The 16,698-nt window shown below is 36.9% G+C and overlaps 1 protein-coding gene across 1 annotated transcript in view; it reads left to right on the top strand.

Moving 5' to 3' along the window:
- Nucleotides 1-1,883: 1,883 nt before the first annotated feature.
- LOC114004648 (cilia- and flagella-associated protein 47-like) overlaps nucleotides 1,884-16,698 on the top strand; it is a 15,506-nt gene continuing 691 nt past the window's right edge. Inside the window, exons 1-3 of the mRNA XM_027765698.1 lie at nucleotides 1,884-1,937; nucleotides 12,758-12,869; nucleotides 13,953-14,179. Of these exons, the coding sequence (XP_027621499.1) occupies nucleotides 1,884-1,937; nucleotides 12,758-12,869; nucleotides 13,953-14,179 (393 nt within the window). The remainder of the gene's footprint in view (nucleotides 1,938-12,757; nucleotides 12,870-13,952; nucleotides 14,180-16,698) is intronic.

Raw genomic sequence — 16,698 nt, 5'->3', positions numbered from 1 at the left:
GGATAGGCAATTATTTCTTTTTCTCAAAAGATATTTTCATTACTTGTTTCTGACAAAATAAACAAAGTAAATAAAAAGGATATGAAGCCCAACTTGGTCTGATTTTCTAAACACTATAAAAATGCTTAAGGACTAGGCATTACAAATATTGAACATATGAGGTATGGAGATGATCTGGATTTTAATAAAGCATTCTACCTAGAGCTCCATTATCTAAGGGATGGCGATGGAGCCATATATTGAGAAATAATCAATATTTTTTTGTTATTCTGTGCAAATAATTACATAGAGTAGAAAGAATAATCACTAAATAATAGTTTTTGTTATTCTGTACAAAGAATTACATAGAGTAGAAAAAATAACTACTAAATATAAATGATTTTTGCTACTGTGTATAGAGTTACACAAAGCAGAAAGAATAACTACTATAATATCTATTATGTCTATGGCCACCTTAAAGTGTCTGTCAAATACTTAAATTACATAAAATATTAAATGTCCTTTACTTTTCTAAAATCGTGTTATTTAGACTGCTAAGTAGAATGTTCATGGGCGAAATAAAAGGACAGAATAATTTCAAGAAGTGGTAAATAACCTCATTAAGAATGTGGTATGGTAAGGGCCAACAGATAACATAGTGGTTAAGGCACTGGGCTTCCACATGGTCAACCGCATTTCGAGTCCCAGACTCGGCAGTTTAAAACTCACGCCGAGTGCATGTGTGTGCATTCCCAGAACGCTAAGAGGAGAATGGAAGAGAAGGGATTGCTGCATGTCCATTTCACCTGGAAGGTGGTTTCTCACTTTCTCTCTCTCTGTTTCTCTCTGTGTCTCTGGTGAGTGCATGCATTCTGTAACAAAAATTTCTGTCTAAAAAAAAAAAAAAAAGAATGTAAAGAATGTGGTGTATGCTAGGAACTCATGAATGTGTCCATGATCCAGGCTGGCTGAGGCTGGGGGTAGATTGTGGCATGAAGACCCTATTGAAGGTGTCTCTCTCTCTCTTTCTCAATGATGAAAAAAATAGTTTAAAAAGAATGTGATAAAGAGAGTGTTATTCCTAAAAATCAAATGGAGAAAAGGAATGAAAATATTTAGAATAACTACTTAGAAATAGTAAATGTATTTTAATAGCATCAAATTCAGGTAAAAGCATTTGACAAGCTGATTGAATATGGGGCTTATTGTATTCTTCGGGAAAAAAATGAAGCAATCAATACTTAAGAGCCCAAATATTAATTGACAGTTCAGTGAACAAAGTAATTATGAATACTTGAAAAAATAGGGGAAAATTGATGGGCTCTAGAAGATCTGGAACCTTTCAAGAAAGGCAGTAATTTCAGGTTGTGATCCGTTAATTAATTTTTCAAAATGCAGCCAGAGATTAAACAATTGCTCAAGTCACTTTCTACCTTCATAAAAATGAAGTGAATGTATAAAATATAAATATAGAGATGTTTTTCAAGAAAGCGTGTTCTAGAACCACTTTTGTGGAGAGTACCCAGTTAGTCTTAGATTTAGACCACTTAATTTTTGAGTCACTGGTTAAGGTCTTTATCATAATTTTCATATTTGTATTTATCTACAGTTATATAAAATTTACAAATGAATTATCTTTGCCAAAGTTTTGTAAAAAAAAGTTGTGAAAATATGAATTATTGTTAGTTTCATTTCTTGTATTTTTAATTTTTTTTAATTTCTAAAGTGATAAGAACATCAAATGATGTTTGAAATATATCTGTAATTTTTGCATATCATATTATAGGTAGTCATGATTTTTAAGGCTCTATAAGACTCAAATAAGATAGAGAATTCTATTTGAGTTTTATCTGTGGTTGACGTTTTCCTATCTTCCTATGGCAGAAATAATAGCTCAAGTAATGATGAATGTGATCTGGGTCAGTACCATTCCCGTGAACAACGTTCCTTCAGAACCTGTGAGTACCTCAAATAAAAGTTTATATTTGTTTTCATGCCTAATTGTTACATGCAAAGCTTAATATGAAATGAAATATTCAATGGGATTTATTAAATAGAATGAAGTGCCCTAGGGATTGCTAGTTGGAGCGGTGGCTAAAGAGTTGGTCCTCTGTCTTTTTTTTTTTTTTCCTATTGGGCAATGTGCACTCTCCAGAGAGACAGAGAGATAGAAGTAAGAAACCACTCCCTGAGGGGGATGGCCACATCATAATCCCTCTCCTTCATTCTCCTTTTGGGATTTTGGGCATGCACACACCTATGCCTGGCATGAGTTTCAACCTACCAGGTCTGGGGCTCAAACCACGATTGTCCACATGAAAGTCCTTAACCACTAAGCCACCAGCTGGCCCTGCTCCTCTGTCTTTTCTGTTGATGACATTTTTAAAGGACTCTGGCCACATGTCGTTCACTGCTGAATCTTACTTACAATTTATAAGAATGTGTTTAGATATATTGCCTTTATTTCTCTTTTTACTAATTCTGAATTGTTCAAACCTATTTAGGTGACAAATAACATGAAATTTAAAATCGTAAGGAGATCATAGATTTACTTTGCTTTATGAAATTACTATAAAGGGAAAAAAAAGTAGAAAAGAAAAAATGGATGAAGTGATGGATAGGAAACTGAATATAGAAATGTTGTAGTTATTCATAGTTACAGAGCAAACCACTCCAAATATATTGGTACAAGACGATGAAGATAAAAAAATGATTATTATCTCTCACACTTCTAGGGTGACAGCTCAGCTGCCATCAGATAGAGACTTGGGTTCTAGTCATCTCAAAGGTCTTCTCCTTTACATGTCTGATGGTTAATATTACCTTTGTCAGAGACTTCAGCTGGGCTGTTGGCCTTGACATTTGCATACATCCTCTCCGTGTGGTCAGGCTTCTTCACAGGATGTGAGTTAAGTGCTAAAGACAAGTGAGCTAATAAAGAGAGAACTAGAAAGAAGATGCATTACATTTTCTGATCCAGTGTCTCAAATCATATCACTTCCCTTCTGCTGCATCCTAGCACATTATTTGTTAGCATCAAGTCACCGAGGCTGGCCCGCTATATCACCACATCTAAGGCAGTGTCAAAGAATTTGTGGGCATGTTTTTAAGCTACCTAAAAGATACGGGCCAGCAGGTGGCGAGGTGGTTAAGGTGTTGGACTCCCACATAACTGACTGCAGTTCAAACTGGACCTAGCAGCTTACTTTCTCACTTTCCCTCTCTCTCTCTGTCTCTCTCTGGTCAAATGAAAAGAATAATAATGATGATGATAAATAAAATGAAATAATTCTTCAAAAAAGTAAAAAATTAAAGTGCCAAAATGATATATATCAGCTCTTTATTTCCAGTTCAATTTACCCATTACTGTCTGTGAAACCAACAAAGTCCATAAAATATTTTAAAGTTTATTTAGTGACCATTTTGCTACATTTATCTAGGCTAATTTTAAACAGTGAAGTTCCATTGGTAAAGAAATTATATATTAAGTGTTCTTTAATTGAGAGTCATAATTATGTATTTTGTTATATCAAGCTTGAGCTGGTGTCACTGGTATTATCATTAACAAAAGTATGTATCATTTTAAAAAAAATTTTGAGAGGTTTTTGCTTTAGGGGGTGTGTGCTTGCCAGAAAGACAGAGCGAGACAGAGAGACACAAAGTGAGAAATCACCTCCTGGATGGGATGGCCACGCTGCAACCCCTTCTCCTCCATTCTCCTCTCAGGATCTTGGGCACACACGCACACGTGCCTGGTGTGAGTTCAAGCCACTGGGTCTGGGACTCGAACCACGGTTGACTACATGGGAGTCCAACAACATAGCCATTACGTCAGCTGCTGGTCCCGCATTTTTAAATTTTTTGTTCACTAATTTTATTGATCTCCAAATTTTAATCACTATTTGTTATAGTTGCCTTATTTGAACTATGCTAATAAAACTATATGTCGACAAACTCTGTGTCATGTTTTGGTAGCAGTTAAGTCCAGTTTCATCAAAGAGTTCTTTTCTTCGATGCAAACTCTTCACCTGGAAGAGAAAGGAACTTCAAGCCTGGAGCTCCACTTTCTTCCCTTTAATATGCATGTACGCTACTGTGTCATCATTTTGAGCAACAAAAAGGTGAGAATAAATTTATGGTCTGTGTTTTTATCATGGGCTTCCACCTTATGGAATAAACAGTACTGATAACTCAAAGTTAGCTGGAGACTCTGGAAATGTAGATAATTTCAGCCCTCAAGTTGCTAAGTAAGGGGTTTATCCTCAAGAATATCTAGTTATACTAGTTTTAGGTAATTTTATAATGGCTGCATGAGGAAGTCTCCTGTGAGCAGAGTGAAGGCATGTCTAAACTTGCCGTGGTTCTCTCTGTATTAGTTATCTATAGCTGTGCAACAAATTACACTGAGTGGCTTATGGTGGTTTGTTTATTTTTATTTTTTTTAAAGGTTTTTGCCATAGGGCCTGTGCTCTTGCCAGAGAAAGAGAGTGAAACAGTGAGAGGGAAAGTGAGAAATCACATTCCAAGGGGAATGGCCACACCACAGTCCCTTTTCCTCTATTCTCCTCTTGGGGTTTTGGGCATGCATGCACATGTGCCCAGCATGAGTTTTAAGCTGCCAGATCTGGAACTTGAACCGCTGTCGACCATGTGGGAGTCCATTGCCTTAACCACTATGCCACTTGCTAACCCCAACAACTCATGTTTATGATCTCCCAGTTTCTGTGGGTCAGCTGTCCAGATAAAATCTAGATAGGTCCTCAGTTTAGGGTCTAATCAAGTCTTCAGTCAGAAAATCGGCCTGGGCTGGGTTCTCCTCAGAGGCTCAACTGAGATAAGATCAGTTTCCCAACTCTCTCAAGTTGTTGGCAGAATTCACTTTCTTATGTCTCTGGGATCCATGCAGATTTAATCTTCAGAACAAACAAAGGAGACAGAGAGAGGTGGAGGGAGGGAGGGAGAGATATGAGAAAGAAAGAAAAGAAAGACTACAGAGCATAGGTTTTATAGTATTACCCTTTGCCAGAAAGACACTACCATGTGTTGACTTGAGAAGGGAATTTATAACCCTCAGGACATAGCCTTAAATATATCATAATGTATACACAATAATGAGTACATATGCAATGAACGATGCTAATTGGAAAGAGGAATTATATTTACCTGGTATCTATAGAATCATTTACACATAAAAAGTAATATAACCTGGGAACAGCAGATGGTTTTATGGTTATGTCACTGGACTCCCATGTAGTTGATTACAATTCAAGTCCCAGACCCAGCAGCATAGAATTAATGCATGCACAGGTAAAATCTCAAGGAGAATGGAGGATGGAGGAGAAGGAATTGTGGCGTGATCATCCCTTGAGAGGTGATTTCTTACTTTCTGTCTCTCTGTTTTTTTCTATCTCTCTGGCAAGTGCATGTGCCCTATTTCTCAAAAAAAAAAAAAATATAGTCTATTAATATATAAAATATAGTTTAATTTTATACTGAAAATGACCATTTAGGAGGAAAAAATGTCTTTTTATATTAATGCTAAATTTTGTTTTTTATTTCCTTAAAAGTGTTCAGGATATAATTAAATTTCTTTAAATATAAAACTTGTTAAAAATAGCAACTATGGGGTCTCCAGTAGTTTTATTAAAGACTTCACAATCTTTTTTTATATGAATGTATAATAGAAACTTAGAAAACACTAGAGTTAATTTTCAATAGTATTATTAATGAGATTGATATTCTTTGAATTAGACTATTATAATATTAATATTTATTTACATAAATTTAATCTATAAATATAAAACTTGTTAAAAATAGCAACTATGGGGTCTCCAGTAGTTTTATTAAAGACTTCACAATCTTTTTTTATATGAATGTATAATAGAAACTTAGAAAACACTAGAGTTAATTTTCAATAGTATTATTAATGAGATTGATATTCTTTGAATTAGACTATTATAATATTAATATTTATTTACATAAATTTAATCTAAATTAATCAAACTATAATTAAACTTAACTTAGCACCTCAATTAATTAAAACATGACTTTTGATTGCATATATTCTATTCTTGTCATAGAAAATATTAGAAAAAAATATCAATCTTGAAATTAAATTATATTATTATTAATTGAGGAAGAATGCCCTCAATCTAAAGATTGCATTGAATTACAATTACTTATGTGAAGAAACACACCTATTAATTTACACCACATTCAATTATATTGCTAATTATTTTGAAAAATGCAATTACACGCTTAAATAGATAATCAAACATCCAAGCCTACCTAGTTAACTCCTGTTCTTATTAAATGTGCGATAACTGTTTTGCCATTAAGAACCACCTGTTGGAAGTAATTAGGTCTCTATTTGACAGCTTTCCATTTATAAAACAGAAACAGTTCTACTAACATTGCTATCAAGGAAGAGGCCATTTGTTTAATTTTGGCTGTTCCATTTGAACTTTCTAATAAAAAATGAAATAATTCATAGAACAACTGAAAGTACAAATATTTTTACAAAACTTCCACCAGTGTTTATTGAAGCCCTAAAAATTCATTATTTTGGACCAGCAGTTGGCGAAATGGCTATGTTGCTGGACTCCCACGTAGCTGACCACAGTTCAAGTCCCGGACTTGGTGGCTTAAACTCACACTGGGCACGTGTGCGTGTGTGCCTAAGATCCTCAGGGGAGAATGGAGGAATGGGGATTGCAGTGTGGCCATCCCCCCAGGGGGTGATTTCTCGCTTTCTGCCTCTCTATCTCTCTCTGTCTTTCTGGCGAGTGCTCGTGCCCTATAGCAAAACCCTCTCCCAAAATCCGTCCCCCCCAAATTCATAATATCAAATGCCAGAAATTCAAAGAGATTTCAGCTCTGATGTGGAATAGGGCAGATTAAATGGCAGAACCTCATGCAGAAATAGGACTCAACTCCTTAGCAAATGTGCCTTCTGGGAGAAGAGGTTGCGAGACCCCCATACAAAGCACCCAAACATTGCAGAGCACACAGCAGTGTTTATTTGCACAACTCTGGGCTCTGTTTTCATTGTGGTGCCCAGTGTGGGAACATTCATTCCGTGCAGTCCTGAGTTCCCAAATGGAAAAGCACCCAGCATCACTGCGCTCATCTGTGTGGGAGACACAGGGGCATCAAGCAGAGATCCTTGACCTGAAGGCTGTGTTAAGAGTAGATTCCAGTTGTAGCCATTTGATAAGTATAACCAGCCTATCTCCCACCAACCCTTGCGCTTTTTTATCTACCCAATTCAAAGCCTCTCTTCCTCCCTGGTAGATTTTTTCACAGGCCTTTGTTCCCTTCTGTTTGCAAACTTTTCAGTACAGCCTAAGACCAAAGTCCAGGTATTGTGGACTTCAGGAAGCCAGGTTTGAAGTCATCATCCCTGAGCAACTTATGCAAATTAGTCCAGCCCTGCACCAAGTCTCCACATACTAAACCAAGTTGTATATATATTAAAGGATAATAGGGCAAACATGCCCACTCTGGGTAGAAGACCCTACAAGGCTTTTGTGTTGATTTATGAGCTACAACAATTTAGTCTAAGGGTACTCCATACTAGTGTTGAAGATATTAATGTTACTCTGGCCATATCCTGCAAATTTGTATAAATAAATGGGGCCACTTTTTTTACTCTATGCACTATTGGTCATTTCTTTTTCTGTCAGTCTCATGTGTCTTTCTGTTTCTGCAAATGCAGAGATTAAGCTTGCAGTGTCTATTATGCATATTTATTACATTGTTGAGAAAGTCATGATGCATTTTTGCATAGAAAAACAGAAAAATGCGTCATAACTTTACCAACGACCTAATGAAATATTCTACAAAAAAAGTGCAACTTTTAAAAGTCATAATGTGCAGAATTTAACAGTATAGGTTTTTGCTTCAGTTTATTGAATGTGTAGGTAAGACATTACATTATATTGTCCTAAAATTTTTATGTAATTTTATATTTAGGCAAAGCAATTTGAGTTTTATGAAAGATACTCTTTTAGCTTGAGAGACTGAGTATTGTTTGAGGATAATTTCTTTTTATTTTCCATGATATTAAATAGCAAGCCATATTCATTTACTCTTTGATGTTTTATTCAATTAGTCACTACTACTTTTTGGGAGAAGGAAGAAGTAACTACACTTCTTCCCATAGGCCACACCTCTGAGTTCCTGGGAAAACAGGGAAAATGAAATCACAAATGGCCTATAAATACTCTGAAACATTTATTAACCCAATAATGCCTGCTGGCAATTATAAGGCAGGTTATATGAAGCCTGAAGTCTCAGTGAATATGCTAAATATTCAGAAAATTACACAGTTTCAGTTCCCTCCATACTATAAGACCTTTTTTCAGCCACCCTTCTTTATGTTATTAACTATAAAACTTTCATTCTACAATAAGTACTGTAGTCTTTTTTTATTTTTTCACAGAGATTTTTGCTATAGGGTGCATGTGCTCACCAGAGAGACAGAAAGTGGGAAGACGTCCCTTAAGAGGGATGGGCATGCCACAATCTCTTCTCTCAGTATTTTGGGCACACATGCACATATGTGAGTTTTAAGCCCCTGGGTCTGGAACTCACATGTGGGAGTCTAGCAATGTAACCATTACACCATCTGCCAGTCCCAGCACTGTAGTCTTTTTCAATAAAAATATGAGGAAACAACCTGAAAGTGAGCATTTTACACCTAATAGGTAGTTACTTATTCCTGGGGGTATCCCCTGGATTCCTTGTCAATGGAACTACCAGTTATTCTATAAAGATTCCACACGCCTGGGATATTAAGATTTAGCTCCAGGGGATACCTCTTCAAATGAAACACAGCAGATGAAGGAATAATAGTGCAATGAATTTTAAACTGAGTATCTTAGCTTTTTATTATTGTTGTTATTATTGAAAGTAGGAACCCAGTGAAAACAGAAAGGATTTGATTTTGTGTTTGTTTTAGAAAGTATCAATAGTGTCCAAACAGAGAATAAAGGATTGGAGACAGAACTGGCAGAGAGACTGAGTGAGAGACTTGTGATCTATAACATCACTCCACATGCCACTGTCCTACATTGCCCTTTGGTTTTTCCCTCTGTAATTCTGATAAGAAACACCGAGGACAACACTTTAATAACTAACAATAGAGACAGAGAGAAGAACATGGAAAACGAGAAACAACATGTTAATATTGGGGGAGGAATGAGGAAAAAGGAAGGGGGCACCAGAAATAAATGTAAAGCTGAATATTGATAAAAAGAGGAATCTCGATAAGAGTTTGGGTAATGTTCACACTTGAAGGGAAGGAAGATTTTTTCTTTTTGGAGAGGTTTTTGCTGTAGGGAGTGTGCCAGAAAGACAGAGAGAGACAGAGAGACAGGAAGTAAGAAATCGCCCCCTGGGGGGAGGGCCACACCACAATCCTTCCTCCTATATTCTCCTCTTGGGATCTTGGGCACACATGCACACATGCCTGGCATTGAGTTTAAGCCAGGTCCGGGACTCGAACCGCAGTCAACTTCATGGGAGTCCAGCGACATAGCCATTACGCCAACTGCTGGTCCCAAGATTATTTTTTAGAGAGAGATTTTTGCTATAGAGTGTGTGTGTTTGATGGAGAGACAGAGAGACAGAAAGCAAGAAATCACTGCCTGGGGGCATGACCACAGTCCCTTCTCCATTCTCCTCTCAGGATTTTGGGGACACATGCACATGCACCCAGAATGAGTTTTAAGTCACCGGGTTTGGGGCTCAAATCACGGTCAACTATGTGGGAGTGCAGCAACATAACCATTATGCCATCTGCTAGTCCCGGAAGCATGTTTTTATTCACTTGCAAGACAAACTGCTGACAAAAAAAATTTTTTTTTTCATTTTTTGGAGAGGTTTTTCGCAATAGGGCGCATGCGCTCTCCAGAAAGACAGAGAGAGACAGAGAGATAGAAAGTGAGAAATCACCCCCCAGGGGGGATGGTCATGCCGCAATCCCTTCTCCTCCATTCTCCTCTCGGGATCTTGGGCATGCACACACACGCCTGGTATGAGTTCAAGCCGCCGGGTCCAGGACGCGAACCGTGGTTGGCAATATGAGAGTCTAGTGACATAGCCATTATGCCAATTGCTGGTCCCAAATAGACACTGTTCTGAAAAATCTGCTGATAAAAGAAAATAGAGATTGTTCAATTTATTGTCACAGTGACCTCTAAAATCTGTGTAAAACTTGTTGGTATGGGATGACATGATGTCCTACAGCATATCATGTATTTTTATTAAGCAATCCATTAATATTTTATGTAATTTAAATATACCTTGCTTTTCAAAGTATCTGTGGATTAATCTCTCAGGCTTCCAATTAAAATTGTAAAAATTTTGTTAAGAAAGTTGAATTTTTCAGAGCAGGCACGCAAATCTTTTTTCAGAGTCTTCTTACTCTCACTGAATCTCCTTGTTTCTCTCTAATTATTATAAATTATTCTATGAAAATATTGTTTTAAAAAACAGTGTATATCCTTACCAATTAGGTTCACATTATAAACATGGCAAAGTCAAATAGTCACCTATAATGATTAATGATCTCTCTCTCATGTTTGCAATATAATATTTTAGATTTTAGTTTAACTCCCATACGCCTGGTTAATCATCAAAATAATATATTTTTCAGTCAGTTTAACAAACAGAACATAAAAGAAAAAATTTGTAAAGAACTTCATGCAAGATGAAAGAGTAAATAGAATTTAAGATCTATGAGAAAGCATGGAGGTTTTATGTCTAGGTCAACACTTTTTTTCTTTTTCTTTCTTAAGATTGAGGTTATTTGCATCTGGAGGGCTTCCATGACTTGTTCAGGGTTACCTGGTTAATTAGTGACAGAGCTGGGATTAAAACTTTCCTGCCAATTCAGTATCCGTATCCCTCCTTTCTGGAAAATTTATAACTGGTGTTCTTATAAAGTGCCATGTAACTGGGCAATTTGAGGACTCAGTTTAAGTGGATACAGATGAAGAAAAAAGGTCTACTGTAAAGGTTTCTTGGAATTAACAATTGGCTTTGGCGTGTTTCTAAAAAAAATGAAGCAAAATATATAAGAAACAAAAAATGGAAAATTATTTCTTGTCGATAACATGTATGGTTATATCCTTGATTAAGCCAATATACAGAGTATTCTGGATGGGAAAACTCTTTTTCTTTTCTTTCTTTCTTTTTTTTTTTTTTTTGGAGAGGTTTTTGCTATAGGGCACGTGTGCTTGCCAGAAAGACAGAGAGAGACAGAGAGACAGAAAGCAAGAAATCACCCCCCAGGGGTCATAGCCATCTCGCAATCCCCTCCTCCATTCTCCTCTCAGGATCTTGGGCACACATGCACACGCACCCGGCGTGAGTTTTAAACCACCGGGTCCAGGACTCGAACCATGGTCGACTACATGGGAGTCCAGCGACATAGCCATTATGCTAACTGCTGGTCCCGGGAAAACTCATTTTTGAATACTATAATGATGTACAGTGAAAATATAATTGTAACTACATATGCCAGCTGGAAGATAATGAAATTAAGAACAGAAAGAAATCTTTTTTAATTTATTAATTTATAATTTGATAGAGAGGGACAGAGCGAGAGTGAGAGTTAAAGAAAGGAATTTATAAAGATGACTACAAGAACAGTTCATAATGACAAATGTCTGCTATTGATTAAGTCATTTCCACCCCTTGTCACAGCTTTCAGATTTGAAAGATAAAGGACTATTCTATTGTAACACAATTATTTATTACATTTCTGTTTCTTTCCTGGTTTAATTTTGTTCCAAGAAAACTGTAGGAAAAAATTAGATTACACTACAGATTATGGCTTTCTTGAATAGTGTTCTGAAGTGAGCAAGACGGATGTGATTTTCAATTATATTAAGTTATGTTTAGTAAAATCATTTGAAAATGACCAAGTTAGACAACATAATTTTTGAGCAGTGGCACTATACTGTGTGAGAGTTGCAGAATTAATTGGAATTGAATGGCGTCCTAGTTAATAATATTTTAATAGGCTCATGGTTAGCTGAGAAGTTATTTGTAATTTATATTTGAGGAAAATACTCTGGCAATTAGCAGTTTGCTTCTTTTGAATTGAATCTTTGAATCAGAGTCTAAATAAAATTCATCAATTGCGATTGTACGATATGTCTTTTGAGACTCCTTCTGTCCTACTCCTTTTCATTTAAACTCTAGGTTCCTAAAATAAAGATATTATTCATCCCATTTCACAGAAGACTCAGAAGTTTGGTAAACCTGTGGGAGGATTAGTAATCTCTGTTTAGCCATCTGTACTTCTTGCCTAATTATTTGTTCTAAAAGATTTTTAAAGCTTTGCATGCTCATTTTGAAACTGCACTTTAAAATATAGACTTTTAAGGGCTTACAGACCCTGAAAACATTATGTCACTCCACTCCATTAATAAGTTAAATAATTAAAGAATAAATGGCCTTGCTTTCTGGTCTGTTCATTTTAAGGTAGCAATTTCCCTGGTATATTTGTAGTTATGAAGATCAACTGCTATCAGCATCGTTCTGGGAACTTCTTAATCAACCCCCTGCTGGTTACATGAAAAGTTTCCCCCACACCATGGTGAGGCTATATTTAAACACTACCTTTCTCTATGCATTTATAGCCCATGTTGCTCAGAAAAATAAAATGCATAGAAGTTCTTATAGTATGAAGATTTTCCTTGTACCTAAAAGATTTGTCATATTTTTAATGAGCTTTTAAAATTTGATATTATGTGCTTGTGTTTAGGTTGGAGAATTAATATATGTTTTTGAAGGAAAAGGTTTGATCCCCTTGCCTTCCTGTTTCATTCCAACAAATTCTCAAACTCCAACTGACTACAATACTACTCCAGATGAAGGTAGAGTATACGTATGTTTTATTACATTTATAATGTTGAAGGATGGGACTGTTCCTCATACAGTCAGCTAAACATCTTCCTAACAGATTTCTGCAGAATGTAATTAGATCTTGGAATGTCCCCTTTTAACTTATTATCTCAGCATCCATGAAATAGAGCATCATTTTACCAGTTAAAAGATACCAATTTTTAAAGCAAATTATTTATTTATTTAAATTTATTTATTATTATTTTTATTATTATTTTTTTTTGGAGAGGTTTTTGCTATAGGGCGTGTGCACTTGCCAGACAGACAGAGAGAGACAGAAAGCGAGAAATCCCCTCCCAGGGAGGATGGCCACGTCGCAATCCCTTCTCCTCCATTCTCCTCTCGGGATCTTGGGCACGCACGCACACGTGCCCAGCATGAGTTTTAAGCCACCGGGTCCAAGACGCGAACCGCGGTCGACTACGTGGGAGCCCAGTGACATAGCCATTACGCTAACTGCTTGTCCCAGAGTGATTCTTTTTTGAAGCTTCCTTTTTCAGTCTTCAGATAAATATTGAAATTTGGGCTACAAAGTACTTTCTCAAGAAAATTTTCCATTTCTCACGATAGTTCTAAATCATTGCACTTAGAAAAATCTATAGGTTGTTATATAACTTGGAATTCTATCCTGACCTCTAGTTCTTGATTATTAACTCCTTAAAAAAATAAGCATTAAAATGTAAGGTTGGTAGTGAAACAAAATGACAATTCTTCCCAATCCTTGATGGGTATCTTTTTTCCGCATTTCTTTCTACTCTCCTTACCTTGCTATCACTGATAGGAGTATGTGGTCACAGCATTTTTTACTGAAATTTCTAAAGAACTATTTGACTAGAAATCTTCTTCTAGAATAGCCGAAAAGTGTCTTTAATTTGTGAACTTACTCTTGAATCACCGAATTAGAACTAATAGAAATGTTACCCATTTATTTCTGCCTCTGTTTAATGAAGGCCGTAACTGCAGTTTTGTATTTCAAATCTCCCAAATCTATTCTGGGCAATGACATCAAGGGCATAAAATTGCATTGCATTCATGAATATTTTTGCTTCCCCTAGGGTATAATAAGAAAAATTCAGTTCTGTATTTGAAATGCGGCCTTGGTCAAATCCTGAATGTGGACCTTAAAGTGCCCCTGACTAATGAAGCCAAGGAAAAGGCTTTGGCTTTTGCAGCACAGCAGCAGATGTCGGCTGTAGAGTACCAGCGAAGGTCGATCACTGGCACTCTGGAGAGCAGTAGTGTCCGCGTGGCTGTTGCCCTCCTGGGGCTGACCAAGATCGAAGTGAGTACAGAGAACAGACGATGCACTCAAGCTTCTCTCTCTTCAAAAACATACAGAGCTGTTACTACTTAATCCTAGCATTTTACACAGAAAAAAAAAAAAGATGAATGTTTCTTTTTCCCCAAAAAGACCACTCAGTAGCTTTTTCTCCCCTTTTCTTCACAGAGTAGTTGTTAATTCACAATAATTTTCAATTCTGGCTGTACATTAGACAACACCCTAGAAACTTGAAATAATACCAGTCACCAGGCCCCACTCCAAAACAATTAAACAGGACTCTCTGGGTGGAGGTGAGTGGGGACATGTTCTCGAAATTGTCCAGGGTATTCAACTGTGCATCCAGAAAGAGTCATCTCTGGTGTCCGATTACCAAGATGAGAATCAATTCTCTAACACTGTCCAGCTATGTGTTGGTGGGCTGGTTATTCGAACCCCCGTAAGGCTCCATTTTTAGGTTTTTCAGATGGAGATAATCAGTAATTTATGGAAACTGAGATAATTATGTAAAATGTTAGCATATTACATGGTACATAATAAGTGCTATCTTTTTCCTTGGTAATAGTTGTTATCATCATTATTACTAATAATATTACAACAGCTCACTATAAGGTACATTATCATTTTATGATTGAAAGAAGGCTCAATGTGTTCTCACATAGCAGCCAAAGTGATTATTCTAAATGCAAAGCTGCTCATGTTGGTCTCTGTGCAGTTCCCTCTCTTGACTTTTCAGCTCATACCAGATAAAAGCCAACATCCTTAGGATGGTCTACATGACCCTCCTGGTCAGGCCCGCCTTCTCCCTGACCTGAACTTCTTCGCTGGAATCCATTCATTCATGCCCTCCCTCTGCACAGACCTCCTTGCCATTTTTTAAACGTGTCAGGCATGTATACCATGACCTTTGAACTCTCTCTGGTACCTTTCCCTAGACATTACTGGGATACCTCCTTCAATTACTTTAGGTGAGGTTTTGTTTTCCCAGCATACATATATTTTTCTATAAATTTTTCATCCTTGCTGTTTAAGGTGTGTGTGTGTGTGTGTGTGTGTGTGTGTGTGTGTGTGTGTGTATTTTTCCTCTAATAATTAATAATAGTATTTTAAAGATGACCTATATTTTTAAGTTTTGATTGGCTCAAAATGCTAAAGCCTGAGGCTTTAACACTCTCTTATCTAACCTCTTCATATCATACTTTTAAGAAGCTAATGTTTCTCTTCCCTCAAACCAAAATGCTTATTTGTGCTACCAAATAATATGTTTGATGGAACCAGCAGTTGGCCTAATGGCTATGTCACTGGACTCTCATGTAGTCGACTGTGGTTTGAGTCCTGGACCCAATGGCCTAAACTCATGCCAGGCGTGTGTGCATGTGTGCCCAAGATCCCAAGAGGAGAATGGAGGAGAAGGAATTGTGGCGTGGCCTGGGGGGTGATTTCTCACTTTCTGTCTCTCTGTCTCTCTCTGTCTTTCTGGCGAGCACACGTGCCCTATAGCAAAACCCTTTCCAAAGAAAAATTTTTAAAAATATGCATTTGGGAAGGCTTATGTTCAAGTTTTGGTACCTATTATAGTGTAAGTTTTCTTTGAGTTGTCCTGTTGAATGTTAAGCCTAGCATAGATTTCTCTTTTTTTGTCTCTCCCACCTTTTTCAATTTATCCATAATTACTACTTTAAAAAAAAATTTTTTTTGAGAGGTTTTCGCTGTAGGGCGCGTGTGCTCGCCAGATAGAGAGAGACATAGAGACAGAAAGCGAGAAATCACCCCCCAGGGGGGATGGTCACACCGCAATCCCTTCTCCTCCATTCTCCTCTTGGGATCTTGGGCACACACGCACACGCGCCCAGCGTGAGTTTTAAGCCACCGGGTCCGGGATGCGAACTGCAGTCAACTATGTGGGAGTCCAGCGACATAGCCATTACGCCAACTGCTGGTTCCCCAAAATATTTTATTTGAATAAAAATAGCTGTATGAGATGGATTTTGTCCATAAATACCTCTTCTATTATGTATGCATGTATATCTTCTTTTCTCATCTTTTAGCTTTCTCCCTGGAATGGGACATAGTTTTGGGTTTATCACTGCATAAAACATAATAAATTATGTTTTGTATTATATTTGCTTTTATATAAATGTAATACAAAATATATCACTATTTGTTTCTTCTGTCAGAATTTCTAAATATTTTAGAAACATTTATGTGTTTTCATCTATCCCTTAATATCTTATGTATAATATGTACTCTGTCACTGTTTAATTGAATTGAAAATGTGCATACAGAAACAAACATCACTCCAACTTGGAGAGCTGGTGTTATCTTCAGTGTCCCGTTTTAAGAAGGACAGTGTTGACCTACCATAGATCTCTCTTTTTCTCTCTCTCCTGCCAGAGGAATATACAAGTGGGGGCAAGTTATTATAATTTACTACATGTGAGGAATGAAATAACTAAAAATATTGGGGCCGGCTAGTGGCATGGTGGTTAAAGGCGCTGGACTCCCACAAGGCCCACCCTGGT

The sequence above is a fragment of the Tupaia chinensis genome, unplaced genomic scaffold (genome assembly GCF_000334495.1).
Source record: "Tupaia chinensis unplaced genomic scaffold, TupChi_1.0 Scaffold139466_1, whole genome shotgun sequence".
NCBI lineage: Eukaryota > Metazoa > Chordata > Mammalia > Scandentia > Tupaiidae > Tupaia > Tupaia belangeri.
This window is presented reverse-complemented; position numbering and strand designations above follow the sequence as displayed.